This window comes from Misgurnus anguillicaudatus, chromosome 10, assembly GCF_027580225.2.
Source record: "Misgurnus anguillicaudatus chromosome 10, ASM2758022v2, whole genome shotgun sequence".
Taxonomy (NCBI): Eukaryota; Metazoa; Chordata; class Actinopteri; order Cypriniformes; family Cobitidae; genus Misgurnus; species Misgurnus anguillicaudatus.
In genome coordinates, this window is record NC_073346.2 from 1,246,139 (window position 1) to 1,261,620 (window position 15,482).

Consider the following 15,482-nt stretch of genomic DNA (forward strand, 5'->3'; position numbering starts at 1 on the left):
AACATGGCTTGGCAAACAATAGTTTTGAATAATATGTTCCTCTGGCATTCCAAATAAACTGTTACGTGTGGAAAAAATCATCTGTCTTGTCCTGTCTCTGCCAAGCCTCCTATTATCAGCTACACTTGCAGCTGTTTCAGGCGCAAAATGATTTAAGACAAGCTTTTTCTATGTTAAATAATGGCGCAAATACCAGTTATATCACAAACATTAGTAAATCGCCTTGCGTGAATCATTTAAATACTCTTATACTCCCATAAATATTGCTTCTGAAAGGGAAACTTCTAGAAATGCAAAAGGGTAGTCGCAAAAATAACTAGACCACACCTTTTGTGTCACAAATCTTGTTGTAGTCCTTAATAAAGTATTTTTGTTTCAGAGAATATCTCCCTTTCCAGTAAACTTAAGGGCCCTATTTTAATGATCTAAACACATTGCCTAAAGCGCACGGTCTAAATGGGCGTGTCCGATTCCACTTTTGCTAATTTAACAACGAGAAAAATGGTTTGTGCGCCGTGCGCAGGGTCGAAAAGGGTTGTTCCTATTCTTGTAATGAGTAATGGGTGTGTTTTGGGTGTAACGTGCAATAAACCAATGAGAGTCTCAGCTCTCATCCCCATTAAAAGCCAGTCAGATTATGGAAAAAAGACCTGTACCTGGAGGATGTCCTGGTTTATGACTGTCTCGATAACCTGCCCAGTGGGAGGGGCCTGTGCACCGTCTGCAGCCACATGATCAGACAATTCTAACAACTGTTCGATTACATCTGTCACACGCTCTGTCCCCTCAGCACCCTGATCAACACCTGTTTCCCCCTTCTGTATAAAAAAAACAATTAAAACTTAAAAATTGTATAATTTTATTATTGAAGCCATGCTAAAAACAGATATTGTGGTGATGACTATTAAAGCACTAGATCTGTAGTAAAGGTTTATCTGAGTAAGGAAGATAGTCTCACCTGTGTAGCAGTCTCATCAACTTCCATCACTGATATGTGCATTTTGCTAATGTGAGCATTGAGGCTCCCAAGTTTTTTATACACGCAACTACAGTCCATACAGGGAAAAAGTGGAACACCAGCTGCCTAAAAAAAAGATTGTTCATCAACAAAACTGTTTGTATATTGGATTTTAAAAACTATTAAAGGTGCCAAAGAGTGGATTGTTTTAATCTGTTAAATTGTTCTCTGATATCTACATAGAAGGTTTGTGGCTTCAGTAAGTGCAAAAATTATCCAGAAATTGTTTTACAACCCCAGGGTTTGCCTTTAAAATAAAATGGTCTATTATTACCTTATTTGAACGGGTCATGAATAATAATATTGAGCTCTGCTCTGCTCAGAGCGGCTCATTTTAGTAGCTCTATGTGTGTGCAAACCAAGCGTGCCGCAAAATCCCTGAAAAGTAAAGCCAAAACGTCTCGATCGCCCCCCAGTGACTAGTCCCAGTATAGGTCATAAACCCCGCCTACCCATGTTAGTCAATGGGACTTGAGACCAACTAAACAATTTATTTACACTTCAATTATCTTTTTTCCGACGCTGGTTTCTGTCATTTACTGTAGTTTTTATCACCTTATGTAAAGTGTAAGTGTTTGATTTTTAATATAAGGTTTTTTTGTTAGTTATTTAATGCTATAAAAACAGTGGCGTCACGTCATGATTGACAGCTGTGATATCGTGTAATATGCACATTCTGCGAGAGCGAGGGCGGGGCCTTGATTTCACGGCTTTACTTCCTGCTCACTACTGTGCAGGACTGGTCTCGAAAACGCTACTGCGCAGACTCAAGACCCAAGATGTCAGCGCCGAATCGGGACACTGGCGGCTTCACTTTTCACCAATGGAAGAGAGCGAGCGGGCATCGTCCATTTTTTTTTTACAGTCTATGGTGCAAACATGTTTGAGTCTGTATAAGACGAAGATAAAGATTTTGATGAATAATCAATTCTTCAGAGATTGGAAATGGACGTTTATGAGCGGTACGTTTTTTTTTTCAGTGTAGACCTGCAAAACGAACGGTAACGTAAATAGTAGAACTTTAGTCTAAACACTAGCATAGAGCATTAACTAGCATTTAGCACAACTAACATTGTTACAACATTGTAATTAATTTAAATGTGTAATTTAATGTTGGGGCGTACATCTCGACTGTAACATCACAGTTGGTGTTATTTTAAGAGTATTACTGTTTCCCAGCGGTCTTTGGCATCCACAAGGTTTACATATGGACGAAACAATAGTGTTGAGGCTCATGATATGTCATTACTCTTATTATTCATCTATGCCGAGGTAAATACAGTTTTACATTCTATGGCACCCTTAAATTAAACAGATATAAAATGAACCAACAATGTAATTGTCAGAAAGATTTTAACATGCTTTATTTTTCTTCAATGGAAAACTTTATTTTTAATCATCTGTTCAATTTTGTTTATCAACCATAAGGACAATGAGAGTGTTATTCCTGCATAAACCTGTGCATAGATCGGCTATTACCTGGGAGTGAACTCTCTGAACATGGGAGTGTAGGTTTCCTTTCTGAGAGAAGGAGGCAGGACACAGCAAACACACGTGAGGCTTTTCCCCTGTGTGTCGCACCATGTGTGTCTGCAGCACTACCTTCTGATTGAAGGACTTTCCACAGTGACTGCATTTATATGGCCTCTCACCTGCACAGCACACATGCATACAGTCAAACCCTTCTCATGTTTATAGAAAAAATTAACACTTACATCAAAAACAGAACCATAAACTTACATTTCAATAAAATAATACTGTAGATAACAGAGTACAGGTCAATGCAGAATTAAAGTTTATGACACAGTTCTCTGAAATGATTGGCTAATTGGCAACATTCCAAGGTTTGTTATTCCACCTAAAATTAATAATACATCCTCATCCAGACACTGCAAATTATTCTGACAGGTGCAGTGTAACACATATAAATTCAATATAAATAGCCATAATTAATTACATGTTTTCACAAATTATTAAATGTGTTGTGACATTCAAATTTGCCTTAATCGGTTGACATATAACAGGTCTTGGTATCAGGTGTCATAGCTTAAAAAAATCCCCTTCTTTTCAATTATGAAAGCATTTATGTAATTGTTCTTCAGGGAAAAAACAATGAAAAATGGCTGGAAAAATCACTGGATACGTCGTGATGTACATAAATAGATTAATTTTGCTATAACCTGCTCAAGAGAAAGAAACAGGACTTTATCATATTTTTTTCAGTCAGAGGAGCGACTTTAATAGATCGACCAAAAATGAAAATTACCCCATGATTAACTCACCCTGAAGCCACCCGAGCTACTTCCAATCTTTATAACAAATAAAATGCGGTCCGCTCCTTCAAGTCCAAAGAATGTGCATCCATCATTCGCAAAAGTAAATCCACACAGCTCCAGGGATCAATAAAGGCATTTTAAGGGTTATCGATGCTATTGTTTAAAAGAAATATACAGGGTTCCCACACCTTAGTTAACTTCAAATTCAAGGACCTTTCAAGGACTTTCCAGGTCCAATACCCTCAAATTCAAGGACTAAATGTGGGGACACTGCGGTGACACTTTGGGGACGCCTCCAGGGGTAAGTAAGTGCGTCTGAATGTGTATATCAAATTCAACCAATGGTGAGGCTTAACGACAAAGACAGGGTGAAGCGGGAGCCAGGAAGTATATCGCTATCTGAAATATTGCCAAAGACAGCGTTACAGGGATTATGGCAAGGGAGACGCAGCGTCTCGTTCCCTTCTCAGGGAACAACAGTTACATACGTAACCTGAGATGTTTTCATGTGTCAAATACAACTATGCAAAAAAGCATTTTGGTACGAATCAACATTCGCATACAGAATATATAAGCATTTAAAGTGAACAGTTTAGCACGTGTGCTTAAAAAGTCTAGAATTTGTATGATATTATCCTACACTACACAGGGAATAATATGGAATTTTTTCCAGAAAATAGATTCAAGCACTTTTAATGACCTGTATCTATGTATGTATATTTTCAAAAACTTCCCAGGGCCTTGAATCCCCCCCACATTCACAATCATTCAAGGACCCGTGGGAACCTTGAATATAATTATAAAATTTTTCAAATGAAAATAACTAGCTTCCCAAAGCACCCCTATCTTAGACTCCTCTGCATTCAGAAGAGAGTATCAGCACAGTTAATACATTTTTCGTAGTGGTGTATGATGATTGCGGAGCATTGTTTTGCTCCCTGCTCTGTGCCTACACATATAAACATTTTCAATAATATTTGAATATGTGTTCGTATGAAAAGGATGGACATATGTAACTCAAGTGGCTTCAGTGTGAGTAAACCATGGGGTAATTTTTTAGTTTTGGCCGAACTATCCCTTTAAATGGGGCTGCAACTGGATAATATTGTCTAAAGGAGTAGTTGTGTTTACAATCATGATAAGATTGTAATTACAGTAAGATTGGGATGTAAGACAAATAGTCAGACAAATATTGTGCTGTTGTTGGCTGTGGAAAACGAGCATCTTTGCAGGGCTTCTGAAGATTCTTGACATCAGAGAGAATGAATAAATTTTTTATTGGATGTACTGTCTATCAGCGCTGACCTATATGTGCAATTGGACTAAACAATAATCCAGAAAACTTTAAATGCATTTCATTTATGACATACGGTATATGTAAACGCAAATAACATTGTGCAAGACAGAAACGGGAGATCAGAAAATACTATACAAAAGAACATGTGTGTTAGAAACACGCTGGTAATCTATTTATAATCTATGCTCATAGTTGGTGGCAGCAAGTGCATTATTTAGAGTTGCCGTGTTTGTATACACTAGCTGAGAAATTCATTTGCGTAGTAAATAGGGGTGTCACGATTCTCCAAATCCTTGATTCGATTACATTTTTGATTCTAAGGTCACGATTCGATTCTCGATTTTTACTTTTTTTTAAAACAAAAAAAATGCTATGCCATTATTATTTATTATTATTATAGAGTTTCACATTATCATGCACATTGCATGCTTCATACTGACCTGATATAATACTGATTTTGGCAGTAACTCATTATTTTCAAAAATGGCGTTTATCGCGTTTTGGAACCAAACTCTTCATTTATACTCCATATTATTTCAGACAATGCAATACAATCAATACAGTTCAGAGGTTTATGTATTCCTTTAGTTTTAATGTTATTCCAAGTTTAGCAGAAACACGGTGGTTTATCTGATAAAATAACCTTAGCGTGTATCTTTACCTTCGCATGTATTTCTGGATGAGTCGTCTTTACAGGCAGTCTTGTTGTCATATTTGAAGTGTGACCAGATTAGACTTTAGCTCTGACATTTTTGTTGTTAATGAGATATGTCTTCGGAACGAAGTCAACTGAAATCAGCCAAAGCTGGGTAACTAAGACTGTACAACTAAATATAATGTAAACAACCTGTTGTGAAAACAAACTTTGCGGCAGGTTTTTAAAATGCCTCTGCTGCCTGCGTAGATCAACCTACCCTCAAAGATTCGCTCTGATTGGATTTCTTCAGAACTTGTCCCACAAAATGAGTAGCTCTGATTGGATCTCTTCTCCATTCATCCCGCCCTAACATTTTCGTCTTATTTTTATTCGTTGACTAAAGTGTCAGTTATATTTCGTTACAGTCTTCGTCATCATATCTGACTTTTATTTCGTTTTTATTTAGTTTTCGTCCGTGAAAAAGGTTCGTTGACGAAGACGAAAAATATTAACACTGTGCAAGAGAGCTTGTAGAGGATTCCTTCTTGCACGCACATGGACTTAAAGGGACACTTCACCTATTTGCATTAAGTTTTGTATAGTTAGAAATCCAGTCATGTTTTTGAATGTTCATGCATTATTCCCTCTGTTTCCCCTGAGACAGGAGAAATATGTGACCAGATCCAGCAAAATGAGTCACAGTGACCCAAATTTCAAAATTGAGATTTTGGTATCAATGGAAAGAGGAGATCATAAGCTTTCAAATGGCATACCTTGAATGGTTTTAAAGATATAGACATTTAAATTAAGGTTGTCTGTCCTCTTTTTCCAACCGAAAACAGGGGATAGCCGGGAAATGCTCAGAGGTGACGAGGGGATTTGAGAAAAGCAATGTTAATTTCCAGCGAATTTAGAAAAACTGTTTCAACTTTAATAGTCATTTAAACACCGTTACTCAATTATTTGGACTACGAAAGTTTGGGAGATCATTTTTTAATGTCTGTTAATTTTTTTTGACAATTTCATTGTTTTTCCACATTATCGGCTCATATCTTAAAACGGAACGTTGCGACTTCCGACCCAGAGCTGGATTTCAGTGAGGCACTTCCTTCTTTCAATGATGTAAAAATCATCATTTTGCATCATTGAAAGAAGAAAGTCCGATATCTTTGTAGAGGGGGTGAGACTACAAACACTCCTTTTTTCTGTGAAATAGGCATCAAATTCGAAATTTATGTTACATTTCACTACAAATATGATCCACTTATAAATAAAGATTAATTTGTCCACGGGTGAAATTCTCCTTTAATGCGCGCGTCTTGGACTCCTATCATCTAAAATAAATCCAGCGCGTCATAAGCAGCTGCTCTTCTCTTTGTCTCACGTGTCATCTGTCCGAAGTCTAAACATAAACTAAAGTGGTAATCTTACGTATTTGTTCAGTTTTATGCATTTTATGTGTTTCATGCGAGCTGAGGCAAACTATCCCTTTTGTTTCAAATATAACCCGCTGCACAAAAATCCTCTCTCACTCTTGCGTAACTTACGTGCAGAGAGCTGCACTCTGTCCAAAGTCAGATCACTAGGTAGTACATAATCCTGTTTATGATATGCATTTCAATGAGTCGCAGCAATACATCCCTCGGGCCCTATTTTAACGATCTAAACGCATTGTCTAAAGCGCACAGCGCAACGTCTAAATGGGCGTGTCCGAATCCACTTTTGCTAATTTAACGACGGGAAAAATGGTTTGTGCGCCGAGCGCATAGTCGAAAAGGGTAGGTCCTATTGTAATGGGAGTATTTTGGGCGTAACGTGGAGTAAACCAATGAGAGTCAGAGCTCTCATCCCCTTTAAAAGCCTGTTGCGCTGGCGCTATGTCTAATCCCTATTTAGATGATGGGCTTTGTAAACTGAAAAACTAAGCGGAGGAAGAAGATTCCCAGTTTAAGATTAATGTTAAATAATTGTGTTGTTTTTCACTTATTGAATTTTTTTTATTAAAACCTTTAAAACCTGTTTTCTTTTAGTCATGGAAGTAAAAAAGCAGGCTTGTAATTGCTTTAAATGTATGGCTATCCAATATCATCAAAAAATAATTTACAAGTATGTAAGAAAAGGTTTGCACTCTAAAAATTCTTTATTTGTAACAAACAGGAGATAAAGAATTTACAAACGGCTCTCTGCACGTTTCAGCACTTGGACAGCGTTTTTTATAGAGATCGACCGATACTCATTTTTTTAAGCATTACTTAAAAATGTTTCTCATCTCACCATATCCGCAGTTACAGAGTCATCATATACAATAAATCCGTGAGGTAGCATTAAAAAAAAAACATTTAAAAACAGATGCATTTGTTTAATGCAAAGCATTTATTTACTTACCAGGCTACATGTGAAGCAGCTCTTTGCGCCTTCTAACGTCTCATAATTAGTCCTCATTTATGTCCAAGAGACTCAATAATAATCTTTTACATTCAATCCTTTAATCTTTCATATTTAAAAGCATTTTTGTGCTGCTGCGCATTTATGTACTTTGTGATAAGCAAACCTGCGTTGTCCTCCCGTTTATAGGCGCATTTTACTAATGCGCTCTTTAAAAAACATAAAACATATTGCGATTATGACTTTAGAGCAGGTTTTTGTTGGTCAATGGCATAGTCTATTTTAGTTGCCTCAAAATAGCAATGCGTCAAACAATGCGCCTGAACACACCTCGTTTTCAGACCAGAACGCCCATGGGCGCAAAAGGGGGCGCAAATGCATTTGCTATTTAAACAACGTGGGGATTAACGTGAAAATTAGGGTGGAAACTAGCGAAAGACACTTGCTTCGCGCATTGCGCTGCATTGCGCCGGGTGTAAGATAGAGCCCCTCGTGTTTAAAATATAAATTGCGTTCCGCTGGACCGATGTTTTTAAAGGCACCTCTGAGAGTTTTTCCCCCCGCTTGGCAAGCCGACCGGACGTGACATGGGGGAGCGGCAGCATCGACGATCCAATTTTTTTATTCGAAGTTCGAGGTTGTAATTTCGATCGATTTTGATTTAAAATCGAAATCGTGACACCCTTAGTAGTAAAACTGCATAGTAACCGCAGTATTTAGCCTGTCAATCATAGAAGCGGGTGGAATACCGAGCCAGGTCGAACAATCTTAAAGGGCAAGTACACAAATCAGAGGACGAAAAACATGGTGGATAATAAATTTGTATGTTTTTCTGCAAAAAACTTTAGTATATTACAAGTACACCTCAGAAAATATAATAAAATAAAAAACACGTGAAGACCCCTTTAAAAGTAATACCTGTTTGTCTTTTCTGAACTTCCAACTTGACCTCTCAGGATTTTTTTCTTTCGCGATAAAAACAATCGGGTTGTACGCTATTCTTTACATATAGGTTAGTGTTTAACATTATAAAGTATTATAATTGTCTGTTTGCCAGTTTACCTGTGTGAATGCGTGTATGTCGAACAAGCTGACTAGGTTTCTTAAATGTTTTCCCACAGTGTTGGCAAATGTTCTTGAATCCTCTTCTATCAATGTTCTTGTAGCTCCTTGAACTTGATGTAATCGACCTTAAATACAGAGCAAAAAAAAGTGTAAAGACAGTACATGACACACACATAAGTGGTCTAAATATCCAGCTCATAGTAAAACATAAGACTTTCTGACACTAAAGACTCAACCAATTTCAGCAAATCTTAAGAAAGCTAAAGGATTCTTTCAAATAAAAGAAAAAACAAACAAACAGAAAAAATGGGTTAAAAGGGTGTGCATTAGAACTCAAACTAATTTGCCCGATTTAGTTCATCTGGCCCTTCATGTTTACCTCTTTGTGTATAATAATGGTCAAATGTTTAAATAAAAAACCCATTTTTGTTTCATAATGAGATTTCCTCCCACTTTCAATTGTTTTACTTGAATTAACAATTAACACAAACTTCAGTTTTTGGTTAAGGTCACTGGTCAGTGTTGGATGATTCATGTTTGAATATGATTACAAACAAGCACAAATAAAAAAAATAGTTTATATAGTTCCCCAAAAATGAGACAATATACCTTAAGTATTTTAAAGAAAATTAATTGTTTATGTTCAAAGTAACATTTTTGGTGAACTTTATTTTCTATCTAAAGACAACAGCACTGATTGTTCAGTTCCAGTTTGATCTTACCTAATCTTGGTATGACTTTTCAAATGTTCCTTTAACTGGTTGTGTGCTGTGAAATCTTTGCTGCAGGTTTTACAGGTGTATAACTTTGTCCCATTGAGTTCTTGGCGATGTTCCTCCAGGTGCAGAGACAGCTGACTTTGGAGGATGAACTCATCTCCACACTCAGAACACAGGAAGTTCTGGAAACACAAAGCATGAGAAAGAGAAGAAAGGTTGAGGTTTGGGGTTCTCTAAAAGATTAAATATCAAGGGTAATTAGAACAGGGATGTTGTCTGACCTCTTCTTTCTCATGTACCATGACATGTGCTTTCAGACTGGCCACTCTTGAGAACTTCTTTTGGCATACTGGGCACTTGGGTTCATTGGTGGTGTGAGTGGATTTATGCAGGTCAAGATTATACTCCACATTATATGACATGGGACACTGGTCACACCGATACGGCTAAAGCCGGCAAGAAATAAAGGACAGTTTTCATCAAAGGCACTATCGTATGGCATGCAAGTGTACTGTTTCTAACAAAACAAGAACAAATTATAACTTGAAAAAAGCTCAATTAACCCATCTCTGTTATTTGTGCACAGACATTTATTTTCCAGTGGGTTTAAAACACTGTGTACTCAATGATGTTGTACTGACTCAGATATCAGACATCAACCAGATATGCTGTTTCTTGCCTTATCATTGAACTCGTGGTCTCGCAGATGTCGCTGGAGTTGAGTCTCGGTGGGAAAACTCTGGGAGCAAATATTACATATGTGCTCCACATGTTTCTGGCTCTCTGAGCTGGCTTCCTGATCTCCATCTGTAAGCCAAGTATATTAAGAAAAAGACAACAGAAAATTAAAATAATGACTGTAGCCATGGGCCTACCCATATTTGGGCACAGGTTTCGCTGCAAAAAAAAAAACTACCCATGTTTGAGAGCTGATAAAAGAGAACAAATAAAGGTATGATGTTTGAAAGAAGATGGTCTGTTCTGTCATTTGATATATTGTATGTTTATTAGGGGTGGCACGGTTCATGAAAAAAATCTGAACCGTTCGGTTCGCTTTTCTCGGGTCGGAGCGTGTGTGCGTCGCACGGTTTGACAGTTCATGGCATGCGCAATGTATGTAGCCTCGTGCCCTGTATGTGACCTCAGATAGTGTGTTTCCCTTTCCCCGACCGATTTGGAGAGTGAGTGCTGCAGGTCATGTTACGTGTAGAAATGGCAAGTGGGAGAGAAAAGGAAGTCTGCCCGGAGTTGGAGGATTCTCCAGCGTCGTATAAGTTTGGTGTGTGGAAACATTTTTTTATTTCATGTTACCCATGATGACAGCGGAAATAAAACAATAGATAGAACTGCAGTCTATGGGTTGAATGTGTTCGAACAGCCACACGCGACAGCCTTCTCTCTGCCCATTTATCTAATCTGAGGTACTGAACACAATTGTTTTACGTCTTTTCCTGATCACACTGTCGGGGCTTATTTCCCAATAACTACCTGCTGCCTCTATTTTTTATAAGTTTACAATTACTTTATAGAAAAAGGAATAAAAAGGATCTTACTTGGAAGTGAGGGAGGAGGTTAGACAATCTGGTAAGTTGTGAAAAAAAAGTTTTACTAAATTTGAGCTATATATTTTTCAGTTGCGGCTCGTGGCTGCTCATCCGAGGGGCTCTAATTTAAAATGTGTCCGGAGAGCCATGTGTGTTGCTTGCGTTTACAAAATATGTGTTTGTTCGTGTCTGAATTTCACGCGTGAAGGAAGCGAGTAAACTCAAACTATTTAAGCTTCCAACTACATTGGAATAGTCTGATTTATTTGCTTTATATGCATCTGGTGTGAATGGTCAGAGGGTGTGAACAATAGGGCTGGGCAAAAAAAATAATTTTTCGATTAATCGTTTTTTTTACGTGGTCAATTCAAAATCGATTCTCAAAAAGCTGAATCGATTTTTTCTTTCATATTTATTTTCGCAAACATTGAACGTAAGATTAACTTAATCTTACTAGTCTTCTTTACTAGATGTCACCCTCTTTTTTGCCTTGCGCGATGTTACCAAGGAGCAAAGGGTGAGCCTGTCATTCATTCATTTCATTCAGTGCTTAATATAGCGGTTTCAGGTGCTTCACACCTTCACATAAAAAGTCAGAGGTATGGGAGCATTTTAGATTTGGCAAGCAAGACGACGATGATAGTGTTTTGGCTTTTAATTTCTTTAAATGAATTACCCACTTGTAAACTTCTGTTCACTGTGCTTTTTTATAAATTAGTATTTGTATTAAATCTATATTCATTGAGTTGAATCGAGAATCGAGTGTAAAAAGTCACCTGAGAACCGGAATCTAAAATTGAATCGAGAATCGAAATTGAATCGTTTTGATAGCTTGTGAATAGAAATCAAATCGATCTGAAACATCTGAATCGATACCCAGACCTAGTGAACAAACATTTTAAAAATGTGTTTAAAAATGATACATTAACACATTTTATTGAATCTTTCTTTACTTTTTACTTTTCTCTATTTTTATTTAAAAATGCATATAATTTTTCATTTTATGTTTTAATCATAACATTGAAAACTAATTTCTAGTTCTCTTCTAGAGTTTATAGCACAACATATCATGGCATAATTTTATTACACCTTTCCAACTGTGCCCCACTCTAAAAAGACATCAACTGAAGTGTTTTCTCCAAAGTTTAAACAATGTGCATTGGAAAGGCGCTATAAACATAACATTGGATTTAAAAAGTACCGTAGCAGTCTGAATAGAGAAAAAAAGGCTTAAAACAGCCATTTTTTTTTTTGCTTTTTCCCGACCACAACCGTAGTTTACACTGTTTACTACTAGTCTGATTTGCAGGTTCAAGTGGTTTGGTCACTTGTCACACTGAAAGACCAAAGAGACCACCTAAACACCACGCAAGACCATCAAATTATCTTCAGAATCTGTGAAGTACACTGAAGTACCGTGATAAAACACCATATTTAGACTTCAGGATGTGTGAAGTACACTGAAGTACCATGGTAAATGGCATTACCATTCCATACCATGGTACCACAAAAGTTGTTTTTTGTGAAAGTCAGTCACCTGTCAAACTGACGTAACAATCTTCAAAATAGGCTCCAAACAAAGGCTACACAATAAATCAAGTTCCGAACGTCTTGACAGATGTAAGGAAGCATTAGCAACATTAGCAAAGACGCGAGGCAGCTAAAAACCGCGTGTCAGTAAACATTTAATGCATTTTAAGTATCGCATTTGACAAACTACTGAACCCAATGACAATCCCCACGCATTATACACAGCCGCACGCGAACGTGATATTAATATCATTCCGCCGCCCGCAATCATTCCTGCAACAGCACAAAGACACACACCCGCAGTACTATATCCGGGGACTATATACACGCGCTTCAAGTGCTTTTCTCTCAACTTCTGCTGTATTTATTCATGCACTACAGACCTTAGGAAATAGCCAACGGTTTGAAGTTTTATTTGAGAGATTACAACTGACTTTACCGATTTCGCTGTCATCTTTAATCCTTTGTTTGCGAGGCCGGCCCCGCGGCATAGTTCCAGCTTTCAGAGCGGGTGTACTATGAACGATTTGGATTTCAAAATGGCGGAGTTCGTTGGGCCGAGCGAGCAAAAAGCATTAGAGCACAAAGCCATATCAAAGTTAACCGTAGAGCGACATCTAGCGATGTTTATAAATACAAACAGCTCATATAAGTACTGGTTTTGCTATAAGAAAGTACAAAATTACCGTTTAAACATTTGCGATCACTTGACTGAAATGTTTACATGATTCGTAAAACCTTTAATCTGAAGGTGTATGTTTAAATGCTTGAAATAACTTTTAAAGATAAAAATTTGACTTGTGATAAACATGTTCATTTCTTTCATTAAAATAATATTTGTGACTGAATATGCCTATTGAAGAAAAAACAGCCAATAATAGCTCAAAATAGATGTGAACTCCTTCAATATTATTTGATCTCAGGATGAAACCCTTATAATGTGCTTGATAAAATGCCACGTGTACGATTTTGCGAATTATAGGCCTACAGTAGGCTATGTTTTAATTTATTTGGGATGCACGATGTAAATTCTATAGTTACGTTTGTGTTGTTTTGTAGTTTTGATGAGTTCCATAATGTGGAAAAAATATAAATAAAGAATATTTGTAGGCACTAAGTGTTAGGGACATCCTGCATAACCCAGCTGAAAAAAAAAACAATAGGACTAAAACCATTACAGAAAAATCGAATGGATTCCATTATAATACCAATAGGAACCATTAGCTTTTACCATTAAAACCACTAGTGTGTTCTGGGCCATATTCCATTAGAACCAATACATAGAACCACCAATACATACCATTAGATACCAACAAAGACCAATACACTGTAGTGTGTTTTGGACCATATTCAATTAGAACCAATAAAATTCCCAATAAAACCAATATAATTTCTGTGATGTGTCTATTGGTTTTTTAGCAGGGAAATGCCTAAATGCATTTTGTTCTTCTTGTGATTACAGGAATGTTTTGTTTTAAAGCTTGTTTTAAAGTTCAGTGATTTTTACATTTTTAATAAAGATTTATAAAGAACTTCAGCAGAATAATTGGGTTTAGATTGTATAGCTCTGGTATTGTGAATATGAGGGCTGGGCTGAGCCTGGTCAGTAGGCTACTTTGCAGGGCTGAGCCTGGTCAGTACTTGGATAGGAGACCTGGGAAGCCAGGTTGCTGCTGGTAGAGGTGTTAGTGAGACCAGCAGGGGGTGCTCACCCTGTGGTCTGTGTGGGTCCTAAGACCCCAGTATAGTGATGTGGACTCTACTGTCAAAAAAAGCACCGTCCTTCGGATGAGACGTTAAACCGAGGTCCTGACTCTCTGTGGTCATTAAAAGTCCCAGGATGTCCTTCGGAAAGAGTAAGGGTGTGCCTCAGCATCCTGGCCAAACTTGCCCATTGGCCTACTAATCATCCCTCATACTAATTGGCTATATCACTCTGTCTCCTCTCCACTAATAAGCTGGTGTGTGGTGGGCGTTCTGCCACAATAGGGCTGCCGTCGCATCATCCAGGTGGATGCTGCACATTGGTGGTGGTTCAGGAGATTCCCCTGTTCATATGTAAAACTCTTGAGTACTGAGAAAAGCGCTATATAAATGTAAGGAATTATTATTATTATTATTATTATTATTATTATGACACACAGATTGTGATCGCTAACAATTGCACGCATTATTGCACAAAATACTCCTGTTCAGCTGTTAATTCTCATTCAGCCAAAGTCATCAAATAAACAGTCTAAAGTGTCTAAAACCCGTAAATACACATTAGACTTAATTCTGTCACTTGGGCTCAATATTAGTGACGTAGAAATATCACCTCAGAGTGCTATTTCAGTCCATTGCCTTGTCTCATACATGGTAGGCCTACTTCTAGATAGGATCCCTTGGTCCACATCACGCTACTGATTAGGCAGAACAATAATAATTTCCACTACTATAGATAGCTTTATTATGACTCTCCCAGACCTGTCCCAAATGAAACACACAGCAGATAACCGTGAAAATCTGGATATTGTAATAGAAACCTCAAACAACGTTTGTTCTAGCTCGTTGGAAGCTATTGCTCCCATTAGATCAAAGAGAGTCAAGGAAAAACGGCAGCACTATGATATAACCATCATACAGCAGTACTTAAAAAAGTATCTAGAAAAATGGAGCGTAGATGTTAGAGATAAGGCGTGCTGCATAGAAAGATAGTGTTTAACACTACAGACAGCCAGACTCCCACCAGATCTTACTATCTCAGCATGCTTATTGAAGAAAATCATCATAACCCTCGATTCCCCTTCAATAGAGTTGTGAAATTACCGGTAACTAGAAATAAAGAACAAACAGAAACAAATATTAAACTCCAACACAGTAGTAATGACTTCATGATCTTCTTCACTAACAAAATTGTGGTTATTAAAGAAAATACCGAAACTATGAAAGCAGCCATAATTTTACCCATTAGTACACTGAACACTAGATAACCACATGAACAATTTTAGTCATTTAAAGCTACTACAATA

General features: G+C 37.4%; 1 protein-coding gene across 2 annotated transcripts in view; it reads right to left on the reverse strand.

Moving 5' to 3' along the window:
- LOC129447983 (zinc finger protein 236) overlaps nt 1–13,067 on the reverse strand; it is a 42,829-nt gene extending 29,762 nt beyond the window's left edge. Inside the window, exons 1-8 of one of the 2 annotated variants that reach the window (XM_055209983.2) lie at nt 12,911–13,067; nt 10,077–10,204; nt 9,679–9,843; nt 9,401–9,579; nt 8,676–8,803; nt 2,498–2,670; nt 959–1,084; nt 657–818 (exon numbers count right to left, since the gene is read on the reverse strand). In XM_055209983.2, the coding sequence (XP_055065958.2) occupies nt 657–818; nt 959–1,084; nt 2,498–2,670; nt 8,676–8,803; nt 9,401–9,579; nt 9,679–9,843; nt 10,077–10,204; nt 12,911–12,962 (1,113 nt within the window). In that variant the 5' untranslated portion in view covers nt 12,963–13,067. Of the gene's footprint in view, nt 1–656; nt 819–958; nt 1,085–2,497; nt 2,671–8,675; nt 8,804–9,400; nt 9,580–9,678; nt 9,844–10,076; nt 10,205–12,478; nt 12,734–12,910 lie in introns of those variants that run through there. The other variant, XM_055209984.2, reaches the window with a different exon arrangement.
- Between the last annotated feature and the right edge of the window lie 2,415 nt (nt 13,068–15,482).